At 43.9% G+C, this 15,627-nt stretch overlaps 1 protein-coding gene across 1 annotated transcript; it reads left to right on the plus strand.

Moving 5' to 3' along the window:
- Window positions 1–7,340: 7,340 nt before the first annotated feature.
- Window positions 7,341–9,878, plus strand: LOC311054805 (heat shock 70 kDa protein 4-like; the record flags this gene model as incomplete). The annotated part of the gene is made up of 1 exon (XM_084070808.1): window positions 7,341–9,878. One exon carries the CDS (start codon window positions 7,341–7,343, stop codon window positions 9,876–9,878), a length of 2,538 nt encoding a protein of 845 aa, XP_083926934.1.
- Between the last annotated feature and the right edge of the window lie 5,749 nt (window positions 9,879–15,627).

The raw sequence follows: 15,627 nt of genomic DNA on the forward strand, positions 1-15,627 counted from the left end.
GATGAGTAGGTGTGTTTGTGTGTGTGTGTGCGTGCACTCATGTGTGTGTGCGTGCATGTGTGCATGCGTGCGTGCACTCGTGTGTGTGCATGCATGCATGCATGCGTGTTTGCACTCGCGCGTGCGTGTGTGCATATCTGCACACATAAAAACTCTAATGACTCTGCATGACTCACAGTCAGACTATGACAGTGTGCAGGATGCCAGCCAAAATGTGATCCCATCCATCTTATTCAGGGCCGGATTAGCACTATGTGGTGCCCCAGGGCGACCTCAAATTGAAGTTCCCCCCGCGCGCGAAGCGTGCGGGCGCCGAAATCGTGCACTTGTGCAAAAAATTGGTGGATTTTGTTAGTTTCTTTTCAGTTTTTGGTTACTTTATTTCGGTTTTAGGGTTAGGGTTATGTTAAGGCTATGTTATTTCATTCTTATTTTTTTGGTGCCCCCATTGGCTGGTGCCCCAGGGCACTCGCCCCCAACGGCCTATGGGTAATCCGGCCCTGATCTTATTATATACATCAGCTGTGTGAGCTTGTAGATCGGCTATTTTAAAATTGCCTAAGTGGCTTATAAAACTCAATAGGTTAATGTATGATTTGATATTAACAGTCTAAAGCTGCAAAGTAACTCGTAACTAAAGTTTTCAAATAATTGTAGTGGAGTGAAAAAAAGCAAAGTACAATATTTGCCTCTAAGATGTAGTGGAGTAGAAGTAAAAGTACAGAAAATTGGAAACTCCAGTAAAGTAAAAACTACCTCAAAATCTTACTTAAGTACAGAGACTCTTCCACCGGTCATCAGATCATTGGCTTTATTATTATTAGGAATGCGACAAAAACAAAAAGATCTCCATGAATTCAATGCTTCATGGGGTGTGTAATTGAGTCATTAGTCATTAAGTAAGTAAGAAATTATAGAAAAATGGATAAAGTAACCACCAAATTGGTAACTTTAAGCACATTTACTCAAGTACAGCACTTGAGTAGATATACTCATAGTTACCCTCCACCACTGCGATCCCAAATGCCAGCCGTTAAGGGTTGTTTTATGAGAGGTTCTTTGGTTCACGCGTGTTCACATCCATCTTAGTGACGTCCAACACTGTGGTGTGAGCGTACGCTCAATAGCGTATGGAAATTAACTTGTCAAGAACAAACCGGCCATCAATTATGCAAAGAATTCCAACCGCGGCGTCAAAGTGTGAATGACCTTGAGGCTCCGGGGAGAGGCTGAGCAGTCAGCCTGGGTGTGCGTTGAGATCAATCGAGTGGTGGAAAAAGTACTCACATTTGTTTTACTTAAGTAAAAGTATCGATACTGCAACGTAGAAATAACAAAACATTTACTTGAGTCGAAGTGCAAAAGTATTGGTATGAAAATGTACTTAAAGTTTTAACGGTAGAAAGCACTCATTGTGCAGAATGTACCATTTCACAACTTTTAAAATGTATAAAAAAATCTTTTGAAAATAGCAGATCTACAAGCTCACAATGCGTCGCATTGCGACACATTGCTATTTTCAAATGGCCGAAATGTATATAGGGTTGAAGTGGTTAATGTATGTTTTGTAATAATAATCAAAATCTACAAAGTAACTAGTATAAGTAAAGTTTTCAAATCATTTTAGTCGAGTAAAAGTACAATATTTGTCTCTGAGATGTAGCGGAGTAGGAGTAAAAGTACAGACAATTGGAAATACTCAAGTAAAGTAAAAAATACCTCAACATTTTACTTACAGTACAGTACACTTAAGTACATACAGTAGTTACTTTCTGCCACTGTGATCAATCACAGGCATATAGAAAACCCAGCGTTTCGCTTGCCAAAGTGTTCGCCCGCCAGCTCGGAGTCTCCGCCAACAGTGCAAATCAATATGATTTCACTCTCCACTGTTAGTAGCGGAATCTTAAAACGTAGTGATATTTCTGTCAAGGATGCACTGGCTATAGGTGGGGTTGGCGAAAGGGCCTTTCTGTGTGGAGTTTACATGCTCTCCCCCCGTGTCCCCTAGAGTAAGTACCCTCACAAAAAAACATGCAGGAATCCTGGTCTCTACAGACCAAGTATTTGTTTACAAACATCGAGACTGGACGCACAGGTGACTGTTTCATGTAATCAATTCCCAATAAGATCCCCAGGGGTGCGCTGGTTTCAGTTCATTCAAGCCCCTCTTGTGTGTTGGCTGGTGAGGTGCGCCCTAGCGAGACATATGTACTTCACCCGGCAACGGTATTGCGCGCCGAGAACAGCTGACATACAAGCTCACAACCGCGTCGCGGATGAGACCGTTGTGAGCTTGGAGGTCTGCCATTCTCGGACGTTCTTTGCGCGCGACACCTTCGCGGGACGGAACATAAATCAGGCTTGACGGGCTGCAGCTGCACGAGCAAGAGCCGGTTCTGGTGCCGTGATCATAGAACGCTCCCTCCGTTCTGATGACAACTGCTTTGAATTGCTATAATTGTTTACACACAACAGAAAAGAAGAATTATATATTTCACGAGCGAGAGATCACAGTAAAAATCCTAAGCATTCTTCCTCCACACTGGAGAAAAACAGCATCTGGAAGTTTGATGGGATGCATTTTTACACGTGAGGCTGTGACCACTTTTACATTGCATCTTATGAGCGGTGGGGTTCATTTGGTGCGGGCCTACGCACGCATACTGGTTCTTATCAGTGTGACGTTGTCTGTTAACCCCCTGGTCCGCCGGGGCGCCTGATGGAGGGGAAAGGAACTGGTTGGAATAACGTGTTCCTTCCACGCGCTACGTCCCCCTGTCAGGTGATAAGAAGCGGTCTGCTCACTCCCCAGGCTGGCAGAGGGAGAGTAGCGCCCAGGATTACATAGGCAATTGGCACTGGGTAAAACAATTGGTTATGAAATCGTGGGATAAAAATGTAATTTAAAAAAAAAAAGCATGCAGTGGTCCGAAGGTGTACTCACTTATTTTATTTAACCCATTAAAACCGGGGACGCATCTGTGTGTAACCACTTTAACCATTATTTTATACTTTGGCTATTCAAAAAGAGCAGATATACAAGCTCATAGCGCGGCACCGAGTGCCACGCTACAGGCTTGTAGACAGGAGCGTGCTGGGACCAAAATTCAGCCCCTGGGATTTTGCTTGATTTTACTTTTACTTGTAAATGTTTTCTACATTGCAGTATTAATACTTTTACTTGAGTAAAACAATTGATTACTTTTCCCACCACTTTAGAAAAGCCGGCACCACGCTGCCAAGTGTTTGCCCAGCTCTGACACTCCGCCAACAACGCTGCAAATCAATACGGTCCCTCACTCTCCACCGGAGCACAATTTAAAAAAAACACAGTATTTCACATCAGCGGGTCATCCTCCGCTCAGGCACTGATATATCTGCCAACATTTGTACGCTCTCAGAGTTACAGACCAGTAAGGGTCCATTTAGTTCCTAACTATCCATCATTTAGCTGGGGACCCCCTGAAACTCCCTCAAGGACCCCTAGGGGTCCCCGGACCCCACTATGAGAACCAATGTGGTAGAGCATGGGGTGGTTGTATTGTGTCTCCCTGCTCTTCTATTGAGACATTTAGATCGTGTCAAAGGTCATGTCTCACCTAGACAGGATCTGACAACATTTTGACCTGATGGTCAAGATTTAATGTATCCCCTGAGCAAGCAAGCAGGCTCTATTAGCTCAATGGTAAAAAAGAATCAGCACTTGTACAGGAAACCGGGTTCAAATCCGAGGTAGAAGAGGAAAGTTACATTGCACAATGTAACTTTCCTCTTCTACCTCGGATTTGAACCCGGCTTTTTTTTAAGTAAAAGAATATAAATGCCACGATATAGAAATACTCCGCCTGTAACCAAAATTCAAGTACATATTGGTATTAAAATATACTGTAAATACAGTACCCGAAGTAAAAGCAATCATCATGAATTACCATTTTCACATAAAAAGTACCATTCCAAAATTGCAGATGTACACGTTCACGACATGTTGCATTGTGACGTGTTGTGAGCTTGTTGATCGGCTATTTTCAAATAAAAAATGTAAGTAGGAACTAAAGTTTTCAAATATTTGTGTAAAAAAGTGCAATATTTGATACCTGTATGTATGTAGTGGAGTAGGAATATGAAGTAGCATCAAATCACAATTTGAGTCCGAGCCAATTTAAAATATTGAATACTACCGTAATCAATATGGTCTCTGTCGGGTGGAAACCTCATACGTCCAAAACTGTTACTTTTCAGGATTCAAATTTAAAAGTATCAAAAATAGCGAGCGACAAGCTCGAAACGCGTTGTTTTGGCGGAAAAAAACACATCAAGTTATTATGGAGATAAGAGGTTTCTTAGCCAACAGAGCAAATCAATATGGTTTCATTCTCCAAGCAGAATTTTAAAACGCCACAGTATTTCACCAGCAGGTCATCCTCCGTTCGTGAACTGATATTTCTATGAAATAACAATAATAAAACTGGTCTCCTGTCAGCAGTGGTGGAAAAAGTAAAATTATCAATACTGCAATGTATGTCGCCTCACAGCTAGAAGGTCCTGGGTTCGATTCCCGCCAGGGACGCTGTGGGCGCTGGGGGCGTGTTCTCTCCTCCACGTCATCGGCGCCCATACCCTAGGTGGGGTTGGCGAAAGGGCCTACTCTGTGTGGAGTTTGCATGTTCTCCCCGTGTCTCCTAGGGTAGTTAATACCCTCACAAAAACATGTAGTAATCCTGGTCACTATACTGCCTCCCCCTGGTCAGCCGGGGTGCCTGATGGAGGAGAAGGGAACTGGTTGGAATAACGTGTTCCTTCCACGCGCTATGTCCAACCAGGGAAACTCCCCCCTGTCGGGTGATAAGAAGCGGCCTGCTTGCTCCTCATGCATTGAAGGAGGCATGAGCTTCAGCTTGGGCTCTCCCTAGGCTGGCAGAGGGTAGGTAGTGCCCAGGATTACATAGGCAATTGGCACTGGGTGAAAAAATGTGGGTTACAAAATCGTGGGATAAAAATTATAAAATAAAATAAAAATACTGCAATGTAGAAATACTCTGTTACAATAAAAAGTCCAGAATAAAAAGATTACTTGAGTAAAAGTACAAAAGTATTGGTATCAAAATGTACTCAAAGCACCAAAAGTAGAAAGTACTCATTATGCAGAATGTCCCATTTCACGTTTTCAATTGTATAATATGTATAAAAATCTTTTGAAAATAGCAGATCTACAAGCTCACAATGCGTCGCATCCTGACGCATTGTGAGCTTGTAGATTGGCTATTTTCAAATAGCCGTAATGTATATAGGGCTGATGTGGTTAATGTGTGCCTTGTACTGATAGTCAAAATAGTGAAACAGCATTGGCCACGCCTCCAAGTCTTAAGTTAAGTCATAAGACCTGGTACTTAAGACACGCAAAATAAGGCCCTCAGTCTCAGCCATCACTAGGACTCAGACATAACCATGCACATATACTGATGACATCAGGGATCTCCATATATGGGCATAAAAGCGACAAGCACTGACAGAGATCTCCATATATGAGCATACAGTGATGACATCAGGGATCTTCATAATGGGCATATCGGTCAGATCGGCGGTGCAACGTTTTGGCCTCAAACCAAACTCTAGATGTGAGGGCCCCAACCTCTGGTATATGACATTGACTCAACTCCAAACAGACCCAAAGACACGATGCCAGCATTATGTTACCCGTCATTCTGAAAAAATAAGAGTTAAGGGAGGGGAGGGGGGGGGGATTCGGCAATACAGATTTGCCTGCCAGGACACGTCTGTGTTGTGAGCTTGTAGATCTGCCATTTTCACAACATTTCTTGGAAATCGTTTTAGCCCGTTGGTTCACTTTGATTTTGCCCGCACTTGTCCTTGTCCCAGACCAGATATCAGTACCATTTGAGTGGGCAAAATACCTATACTAAATAGTCAATATAAGTAAACTGATATCATTTAGGATAGCCTTTCCATAGGAGTAGCTTTTTATATGTTCTGGACATTGTTATTTTAAGCGGATTTGCATCATTTCCAAAAAGAAGACAAACAGCCAATAGCATATTAAAGGTTATGTCATATTGACCCTAAGGCAACTAAAACATTGATAAAAGTTGTTGATGGTAATAAAAGCAATGGCCCTAATTCACTAAGCTGGCTGTAAAAAGGCTGTATAAAGTGACTAAAGGAGGTATTTTCTCTAAGCACAAACTGACGTGTGATTCACAAATACTTACTCAAGTAATGTAAAAGTACCTCAAAAATGTACAAAAAAGGTCTCTGATGGGTGGAAACCAGACATACAAAACTGTTTTCAGGATTCATATTCAAAAGTATCAAAAATAGCTCAAAACGCATTGCTATTTTTGCATTGTTGTATACTTTTGTGTGACACTGTGATCAGTTGTGGAAAAAGTAGTCAAAGTCAAATTGTTTACTTAAGTAAAAGTATCAATACTGCAATATAGAAATACTTTGTTAAAATGAAAAGTCCGGAATTCAAAATGTACTTGAGTAAAAGTACAAAAGTATTGCCATCAAAATGTACTTAAAGTACCAAAGGTAAAAGTGCTCATTATGCAGAATGTCCCATTTCAAGTTTTCAAATGTATAAAAATCTTTTTGAAAATAGCAGATCTACAAGCTCACAATGCATCGCGATATGACGCATTTTGATCTTGTAGATCGACTATTTGTATCGGCTATTATCGGGCTGAAGTGGTTAATGTATGTTTTGTAATAATAATAATCAATATTCTATAAAGTAACTAGTAACTAAAGTCTTCAAATAATTGTAGTGGAGTAAAAGTATAATATTTGCACAGCAAAAACAGTAGAAGTAAAAGTACAGAAAATTGGAAATACCCCAGTAAAGTAAAAGTACCTCAAAATTGTACTTAAGTACAGTACTTGAGTAAATGTACCTAGTTACTTTACACTACTGAGTATGATAAAGTAGGGGATTAACTTACGAAAAAACACAAAAGGTTAAAATATGGAGATAAGAGGTTTCTGCCCGACATCGATGAAATGTTATTACTGTAGTTACTTTCCACCACTGCCAACTGACAGACACTGTGCAAATCGGCATTGTTAGACAACGGTTTGTTGTTTGACATCTCAGATCTCAGTCACCCAATATAAGATTCTGGAAGATGCCTTGAAGGCTGGCTTCACTTTGTCCGGGGACCGTGAAACATTGGTAGATAACCAGTGGTTTATTACTGTGCATTATAAACACAGCAAACCCACAAAAGGCAGCGGGCAACAGTTACTTCATACACGACTTTAAACCGCAATTAATTGTATCCACTCATTTGCTCAAATAAGGGATATCGTTGCGGAAGATGTCAGTGGTGGGATTTGACCTGGGCTATCAGCGGTCCTACATAGCTGTAGCACGTTCTGGAGGGATCGAGACGGTCGTTAACGACATCAGCGAGCGAAGCACCCCGTCATTCGTGTCCTTCGGACCGCGGAATCGGACGATAGGAGCGGTCGCCAAAAGCCAGATTGCGTCCGGTAGCAACTGCAAGAACACGGCCCAGGGCTTCAAGCGTCTCCACGGCAGGCCGTTCTCCGACCCCTACGTCCAGTCGGCCAAGTCCGGCCTGACGTACGAGCTGGTGCAGATGCCCACTGGCTCGACCGGCATCAAGGTCATGTACATGGAGGAGGAGACGGTGTTCAGCGTCGAGCAGGTCAGCGCCATGCTGCTGACCAAGCTGAAGGAGACCGCGGAGAGCGCGCTGAGTAAACCGGTGGTTGACTGTGTCATCTCCGTCCCGGGCTACTTCACCGACGCGGAGAGGCGGTCCGTCATGGACGCGGCTCAGATCGCGGGCCTCAACTGTTTAAGACTCATGAATGACACGACGGCGGTGGCCCTGGCTTATGGTTTCTACAAGCAGGACCTTCCGGGACCCGAGGAGAAGCCCAGGACGGTGGTGTTCGTGGACCTGGGACACTCCGGCTACCAGGTGTCGGTGTGTGCCTTCAACAATGGAAAGCTCAAGATCCTGGCCTCTGCGTTCGATTCGGAGCTTGGAGGGAAGGCCTTTGATGAGGTCCTGGTGAGCCACTTCTGCCAGGAGTTTGGAAGTAAGTACAAGCTGGACATCAGGTCAAATCCTCGGGCGCTGGCGCGTCTCCAACAGGAGTGCGAGAAGCTGAAGCATCAGATGAGCACCACCTTGTCTGACCTGCAACTCAACATCGAGTGCTTCATGAACGACATCGACGTGTCCGGCAAACTCAACAGGAGCCAGTTTGAAGACATGTGTGCAGGGCTGGTGGCCAAAGTGGATGGACCCCTGCACACCGTGGTGGAACAAGCCAAGGTGAAGATGGAAGACGTTTATGCGGTGGAGATTGTAGGCGGAGCCTCCAGGATGCCGGCTGTGAAAGATCGCATCAGCAAGTTCTTTGGCAAGGAGCTTCTGAGCACCACCCTCAATGCGGACGAAGCCGTGGCCAGAGGCTGTGCCGTGCAATGCGCCATCTTGTCGCCCGCCATCAGAGTCAAAGACTTCTCCATCGCAGACGTTGTCCTGTACCCCATCTCCCTCAGGTGGAACCCATCGGCCGGGGAGGAGGAACTGACCGAATGCGAGGTGTTCCCCAAGAACCACGCTGCCCCCTTCTCTAAGGTCCTCACCCTCACCTTCAACCGGAGAGAGCCCTTCTCGCTTGAAGCCTACTATAATGACCCTAAAGCGCTGCCGTACCCCACCGCCACTATAGGTCAGTTCCTGATCCAGAACGAGTCACCTGAGGAGTCCGGGGAGACTTCAAAGGTCAAGTTGAAAGTACGGGTCACGGGACACGGGGTGTTCAGCGTGATCAACGCCTCGCTGGTCAAGGTCCTCAAAGCGGCCGAGGGCGAGGAGCCCTTCGAGGCGGATCAGGCAGTGAAAGACGAAGAGAACGAAACGCAGGTGGACCACCAGGAGGACAGGACATCGCAGTGTGACAACGTCGGAGCAAAGCAGCCAGAAACTGAGGACTTGGAGACATCAGCGGAGGACGGGGTTAAGCAGGAGAAGGCAACCCAGTCCCCCCCGCAGGCCAAGAAGCCCAAAGTGAGGACGAAGACGGTGGATCTGCCCGTAGAGAGCACTCTGCACTGGCAGCTGGACGGCCAAGCGCTCAATCTGTTTGTGGAGAACGAGGCCAAGATGATCATGCAGGACAAGCTGGAAAAGGAGAAGACAGACGCCAAGAACAACGTGGAGGAGTACATCTACGAGATTAGACACGAGGTCCAGGTCCACGGCGCGCTGGAGAAGTATGTCAGTGAGGCCGACAGAGACGCGCTGGTGTCCAAGCTGGAGGACGCCGAGATGTGGCTGTACGAGGACGGAGAGGACCTACCCAAACACGCTTACCTCGACAAGCTGGCCGAGCTGAAGAAACTGGGCCATCCTATTCGGGAGAGACACGCGGAGGCCGAGGGGAGAACCAAGGCCTTCGAGGATCTCGGCAAACAGATCCAGCGGTACATGAAGATCGTCGAAGCGTACAAGGTGAAGGACGAGCGGCACGAGCACCTGGACGAGGTGGAGGTGAGCCGGGCGGAGCAGCAGCTGAAGGAGGCCATGGCGTGGAGCAAAAGCAAGATGAGCCAGCAGAGCAAACAGGACCTGATGCTGGAGCCCGCCGTCAAGGTCGTGGATATCCAGGCCAGAACTAGGGAGATCCACACCTCCTGTTACCCCGTGCTGTACAAAATCAAGCCCAAGGTGGAGCCTCTTCCTAAGGAAGAGGAGAAGACGGCGGAGAATGGGCCAGTCGACGATCAGGAGGGGACAGAGGCCAGGCCGGGAAGCCCAGACCTGGAAGACCAGACAACAGCCCCAGAGGAGCAGATGGATACCACTGACTAACCACCACAAGGCAATAATGCAGGTTGATTTGTCTTGCACATTTGAACAACCCAATTCAAAGTGCTTTATATAAACCTATTAGAGCGTTGAGCTATTAAGACACAAAGTATTAAAGGAAGTGCAAAAGAATCACAGTAACGGGACTTTTGAATCCAATTCAAATATAAATTAAAGGAAATTATTTGAAACCTCAGTAAAAGACAAAAGCAAACAGAGAGGCTTTTAGCTTGATTCAAATGAACAGAGTTGTAGTAGCAGACCTGCAGTTTTCTCTGAGTTTGTTCCAGACATGTGGTGCATGACAAAAACTGAACACTGCTTCTTCTACATGTAGTTGTGACTCGGTTCAGAAAGCACACCTCTCGAAAGCCTGCAGAAAGCACGACCTGAGAGGACTGGACGGTTCATTTAAAACTACATTCATACTCCCTTGCACGACGGTGTGACTTGCAAACAAATTGATCATCAAGCTAATAATGACGCGTCGACATGTATAATACTACAGAGCATAAATTAAGCTTTATTTACCTCTCTGTTTGTCCTGGGCTCTCACTCCTCTGAGACGATATCTGTGAAGATAAGCGGGGAACACTCTGTGTAAATACATCTCAACACACTGTTCCTTTTACAGAAACAATGTACATTTTTTCTTTGTTTTTTATTCTTGGTGACAAATACAGTTTGACAGGTACAGCTTGTTATCACCGTGTTTTTTTTTGTTCGTTTTTTTTTTACTTTGTCTAAGACAACACATAATAGTATCAGAATCACTTTATTTGTCCATTTCTAACATAAAGAATTTGAAATATGGTTCCCGCTCAGCCACTTGCAGTGCAACCAACAATACATACCAAAACCATACAGCAAACATAATAAACAACCCCCTGTATATAATCAAACAATTTAAAACATACAAAGAAACAAATAAGGGTTCCGGATCAGATGCCCTGTTTAACATTTCATCATTTTACAGTGGCTCTTACCTCCTTCAGGACAACTTCTCTCTCTGGGTTGAGGGGTACATGGGAGGGTGAACTTGGGACCGAGTTGAGTCCTGTGTCTACGCTCGGTATGTGTGCCTTATTCAGCTGAGAGTGGTTCATATGATCCATTACACTAGGGCTAAGCTGAGTAGATTATTTCCAGAAACAAATGACTCTTGTCTCAGGTGCCTCCATTCCCCTGCAGACCACACACACATGTTTTTATTCCTGCCCAAAGCTTGCCTCTTTTTGGAAATCTTTTTTTTTTGACAGCGCTCAGTACGGTTCTAGGATTTTCTGTGACTTCCTGTCCCCACAGCAGCCATATTGGACAGAAGCTGGGCCTCTTCCTTGCTTCCTCGTTGTTTGCTTCCAGGTGTTACCAATGATAACTAATGAAGGCTCTGTTCCATTCTGGTCAAACGGAGTCAGGGGTGCTGATGTTGTGCATGTCGGCTCACTGGAAACGCTCTGCTACACCAGTGGGTCTCAAAGTGTGGTCCAGGGACCCTCATGGTTCCTTGAGGGGGTTTCACATGGCCCCTTAAAGGTGTGTAACTTGATAGTGTACAAATGGAACCAAATGGACCCGTAAGGGTCCATTTGGTTCCATTTGTACACTATCAGAGAGTTATGGTGGTCCTTCAAATGAGAACCACTGTGCTACACGAAATGGAACAGAGCATTATAGTAACATTGTTAACACCTGTGAAGGAAGTAAGGAAGAGGCCCAATTCCTGGCCAATATGGCTGCTGTGCATAGAGCCTAGTGTGTCTCTTGTAGGGGGCATATTTAACAGATTCCAGGCTGACTTGGTCGCTTTTGCCTCCCTCATAAACAGACACCGTATATTGTTCCAGTGGAAGAGCCCTAACCCTCCCAGTGTGTGTCATCATGGGATAAAGAACGTGCACGGTTTGAGGTTCATCGGGGAACTTTTACAGAACCTGGGACCCATTTATTCTGTACATCAATTCCTTGACCACGGTTTAATTAGGGATTGGCAATCTCCCCCCCCCCCTTTATTATTATCATGTGTACCTTTGTATTTTTTTTTATTCTACTCTGTTATCACCATTATTTTTATTTTGTAAAAATATTCTTTTGCTTTGTTTCTTATTTGCATGAGTTCAATCATTTATTCTACTCCCCCCGGGGCATGCTGGGTGGGAAGGGTTTGTTTTGTTTTGGTGTATAGTGGTAATATACGTCCTGTATTTTAAAATGAAAAAGGCAAATCATTATATCATCATTATATCAAAAAAAAATAAAGGCTCTGCAGTAGTCTAGCCGTATATATAAGAGGGTCAGGCTGTGTGTCTGCATTTCAGGAGCCAATGTCACACACGGCTGAACTGATCAGCACACTGTCAGTAGGCCCAATTTTTTTATCATACAGTATTGTTTTTTATTACACGGCTTGGTTGAATGCTCGATTCTGATTGGTCAGTCATCGGTCATTATTTCTGGATAATGACCGATAATCTCTATAACGGGCCGCTGTGTAATCAGAGATTCAGAGCACCTGCTTGTGCCAACCTGCTTAGTTTTATGCTTTATCCAACATGACAGCCATGTAAACAAACAACCAATGTCATTTACAACTAAACGTTGCTCTCAAGAATGTTTTTGAAAACATTTGAAGTGAAAAATAGACGATGCAATAACCGAAAAGTGATTCTATTTGATCCACTGCACTTCCTTGTTTATCGTGGCACAACAACGGGGAATACCAAAACGCTCGCCCTAAAACACAGTTGCCCCGGGGGAAATCCGACGGTATTACAGGCAACTCGGCGGTACTGTATATAGAATGTGTTTTGGGGCGAGTTTTCCGGTTACCTTGTGGAATACCGTAATTTGTTTTCCGAAGCGAACTTGTCCGCCCAGCCCAATACTTATGGAATACTTTCATTGCTGTAAGCAAGGAAATACTTCGTTTTGTTGTTACTTTTGGGTCAATTTATTTATGTATTTATTAAGTAGCCGTGTAATAAGCGGCCTTCAGGGTGGACCTTCAGGGTGGTTATGCACCTCGGCTCTGCCTCGGTGCATAATCACCCTGTCAGGCTTTACATTTCAATAATGACCACCTCCCCATGCATTATCCCTTGCATATTTTCTGACATTTATAACTTTACTTTTATAATGGAAGTTAATGGGGCTCGGATTGGGCTGGAATCTTGGACTAAATCTTCTATTTCTGTTTCTGAAGTTGTTTGTCTATGATGTGACACGCCCAAAAATATGTTTGTCAGGCTGAAAGTGGTTTTATATAATGTGGCTTTTTATAGATATTGAACCTATGATAAGTATTAACAAGAGCTTGTGACTCGGATCTTGGTTCTTTTTTTTCTTCTCATTATACACAACGCATCGCATCGCAACGCATTGTGAGCTTGTAGATCTGCTATTTTCAAACATTTTTGTACTTTTACATTTCGGACTTTAAATATATTTTAATACCAATACTTTTGTACTTTTACTCAAGTCAATTTTGAATTCCGGACTTTTACTTGTAACAGAGTACTTCCCACATTGCCGTATTGAAGTAAAACATTTTGATTACCTGTTTCACCAACAGCTGAAAAGTAACAGTTTCAGACATATGAGGTTTTCCACCCGGACAGAGCCGATATAATCGTGACCCGTTGAGGTTCTGTGTTGCTCCGGTACAAGCCTGATAAGCTTTACTACAATCCCACAGTGTGTGATCCACCATTGTTTTTTTTTTTTTTTAAAGATTTGTTTTTGGTATTTTTTTATTGTTTTTATTGGAGAGGGACAGGGAAAGTAGTCTGACAGGAAGAATGGGGAGAGAGATGGGGGGAAGACATGCAGGAAAGGCCGACGGGAACGGGACGCGAACCCGCGGCACACCGCTATTAAGGATTTGCAACCAGGGTGCCTAGACCGCGACGCCACGGTCTAGGCCGATCCACCATTGTTTTAAACATCTTGTTATCATGTAGAAGATTATACACAGAGAAGACAATCGTTTGAGATCACACACACACACACACACACACACAGGTGTGTGTGTGTGTGTGTGTGTGTGTGTGTGTGTGTGGGGGGGGGGTGCAGCCAGATTTACAAATGGCTTTAAGATTTTAAAAACTGTGAGAACAGAGCTTAAAGTACAAGACAAGGCGTAAGGTTTTCCATTATCCCTCGTAGGATACACGCTGTACATTTCTCTTTAACCCTTTCAATCCCGGAACGCATAGAGTACTGTGTCATTTTAGATTCTTAGCTATAACCATTATTATATACTTTGGGCTATTCAAAAATAGCAGATCTACAAGCTCATATAGCGCGGCACCGAGTGCCGCGCTATATGAGCTTGTAGGTCTGCTATATTGCTTTGAAAAATCGTGAAAATGTGTGCAAATCTTTGAATATATATATATGTTTGAACACTTTTTACTCAAATCTTTGCTTCTGGGGGATTCTACAAATGTCTTTTAAATCCTAACAGTTTTTTGGGCAAAAGATTGTTGCTATTATATCAGTGGTTCCCAAACTTTTTTCATGTCAAGGACCCCCAAAATGATATGAATTTGTCCGCGGACCCCCCATTTCAAAATATTTAGTTCCAGGGACCCCCCCAGAAGAAAATATTTTACTTAAACATGTATATATTCAAAGATTTGTCAAAGAGTTCACGATAGAAAATAAAAAGTGCAGCGCTATGAGCTTGCATATCTGCTATTTTTGAATAGCCCAATACATCTTAAAATGACACAGATGCGTTTTCCCGGGTTGAATGTGTTAAATGGCCTGTATCTCTGTATCTCTCCATCCACACGGATAACAGGCTCTATAGAGAGGAACAGCTAAGCCTGGTGGAGAGCCTCTGTTTCCAGAACATCATCTTAAGCAGTGGTGGAAAGTAACTAAGTACATTTACACCTCAGCCCCTTATTAGCACTTATACTGTAAAGGACGACTTCACCCATTTCCAACATATCTTCATATAACTTCATTTGATAAAATGGCAGAAATGGACTTGTGGACACTTCAGAAACTAGCCTACCAGTTCTATTAGCTTGCATTCCCCATCGATGATGTCACTGGTAGGCGGGTCTCTGAACTGTCCACAGCCCTCCTCTGAGACACAGATGGGGTAGACAGAAATGGTACCATTATTATAATGAGCATTAGTGAGGACCAATTATATGAAGATAGGTTGAAAATGGGTGAACTACTCCTTTAACTCTACCCTTACAATGTTGAGGTACTTCTGTTATACAGCAACAAAATGGTACTTTTACTTAAAGTAAGTTACAAAAGTACTTATTCCACCACTGTTTACTAGGGAGGACAGCTAAGCCTGATGGATATAGCTTGTATATCCCAGTGATGGAGAGTAACAAAGTATATTCACTTGAGTACTGTTACTTGAGTGTTCTTTTTTGAGTATCCTCACAGATAGCCTCGTTTCCAGTACATCCTCTTCTGTTTGAAGTGTTTGTGTGTGTGTGTGTGTGTGTGTGTGTGTGTGTGTGTGTGTGTGTGTGTGTGTGTGTGTGTGTGTGTGTGTGTGTGTGTGTGTGTGTGTGTGTGTGTGGGGGGGACGATGCACGTCAATAAGCTATGAGGAGAAAGAAGGCAGAAAAGATGAAAGCCATGTGTCTTAATTTGTCACTGCTGCCTGGAGGAACACTATTAGGGTAGTCAGTGATGTAAGCTGCCTGTTATACACACACGTTGTACGTACGCACGCACACACACACACACACACACACGCACACAGTCGGAGGCA

This window comes from Gymnoscopelus microlampas, assembly GCF_963454915.1.
Source record: "Gymnoscopelus microlampas genome assembly, chromosome: 11".
Classification (NCBI taxonomy): Eukaryota; Metazoa; Chordata; class Actinopteri; order Myctophiformes; family Myctophidae; genus Gymnoscopelus; species Gymnoscopelus microlampas.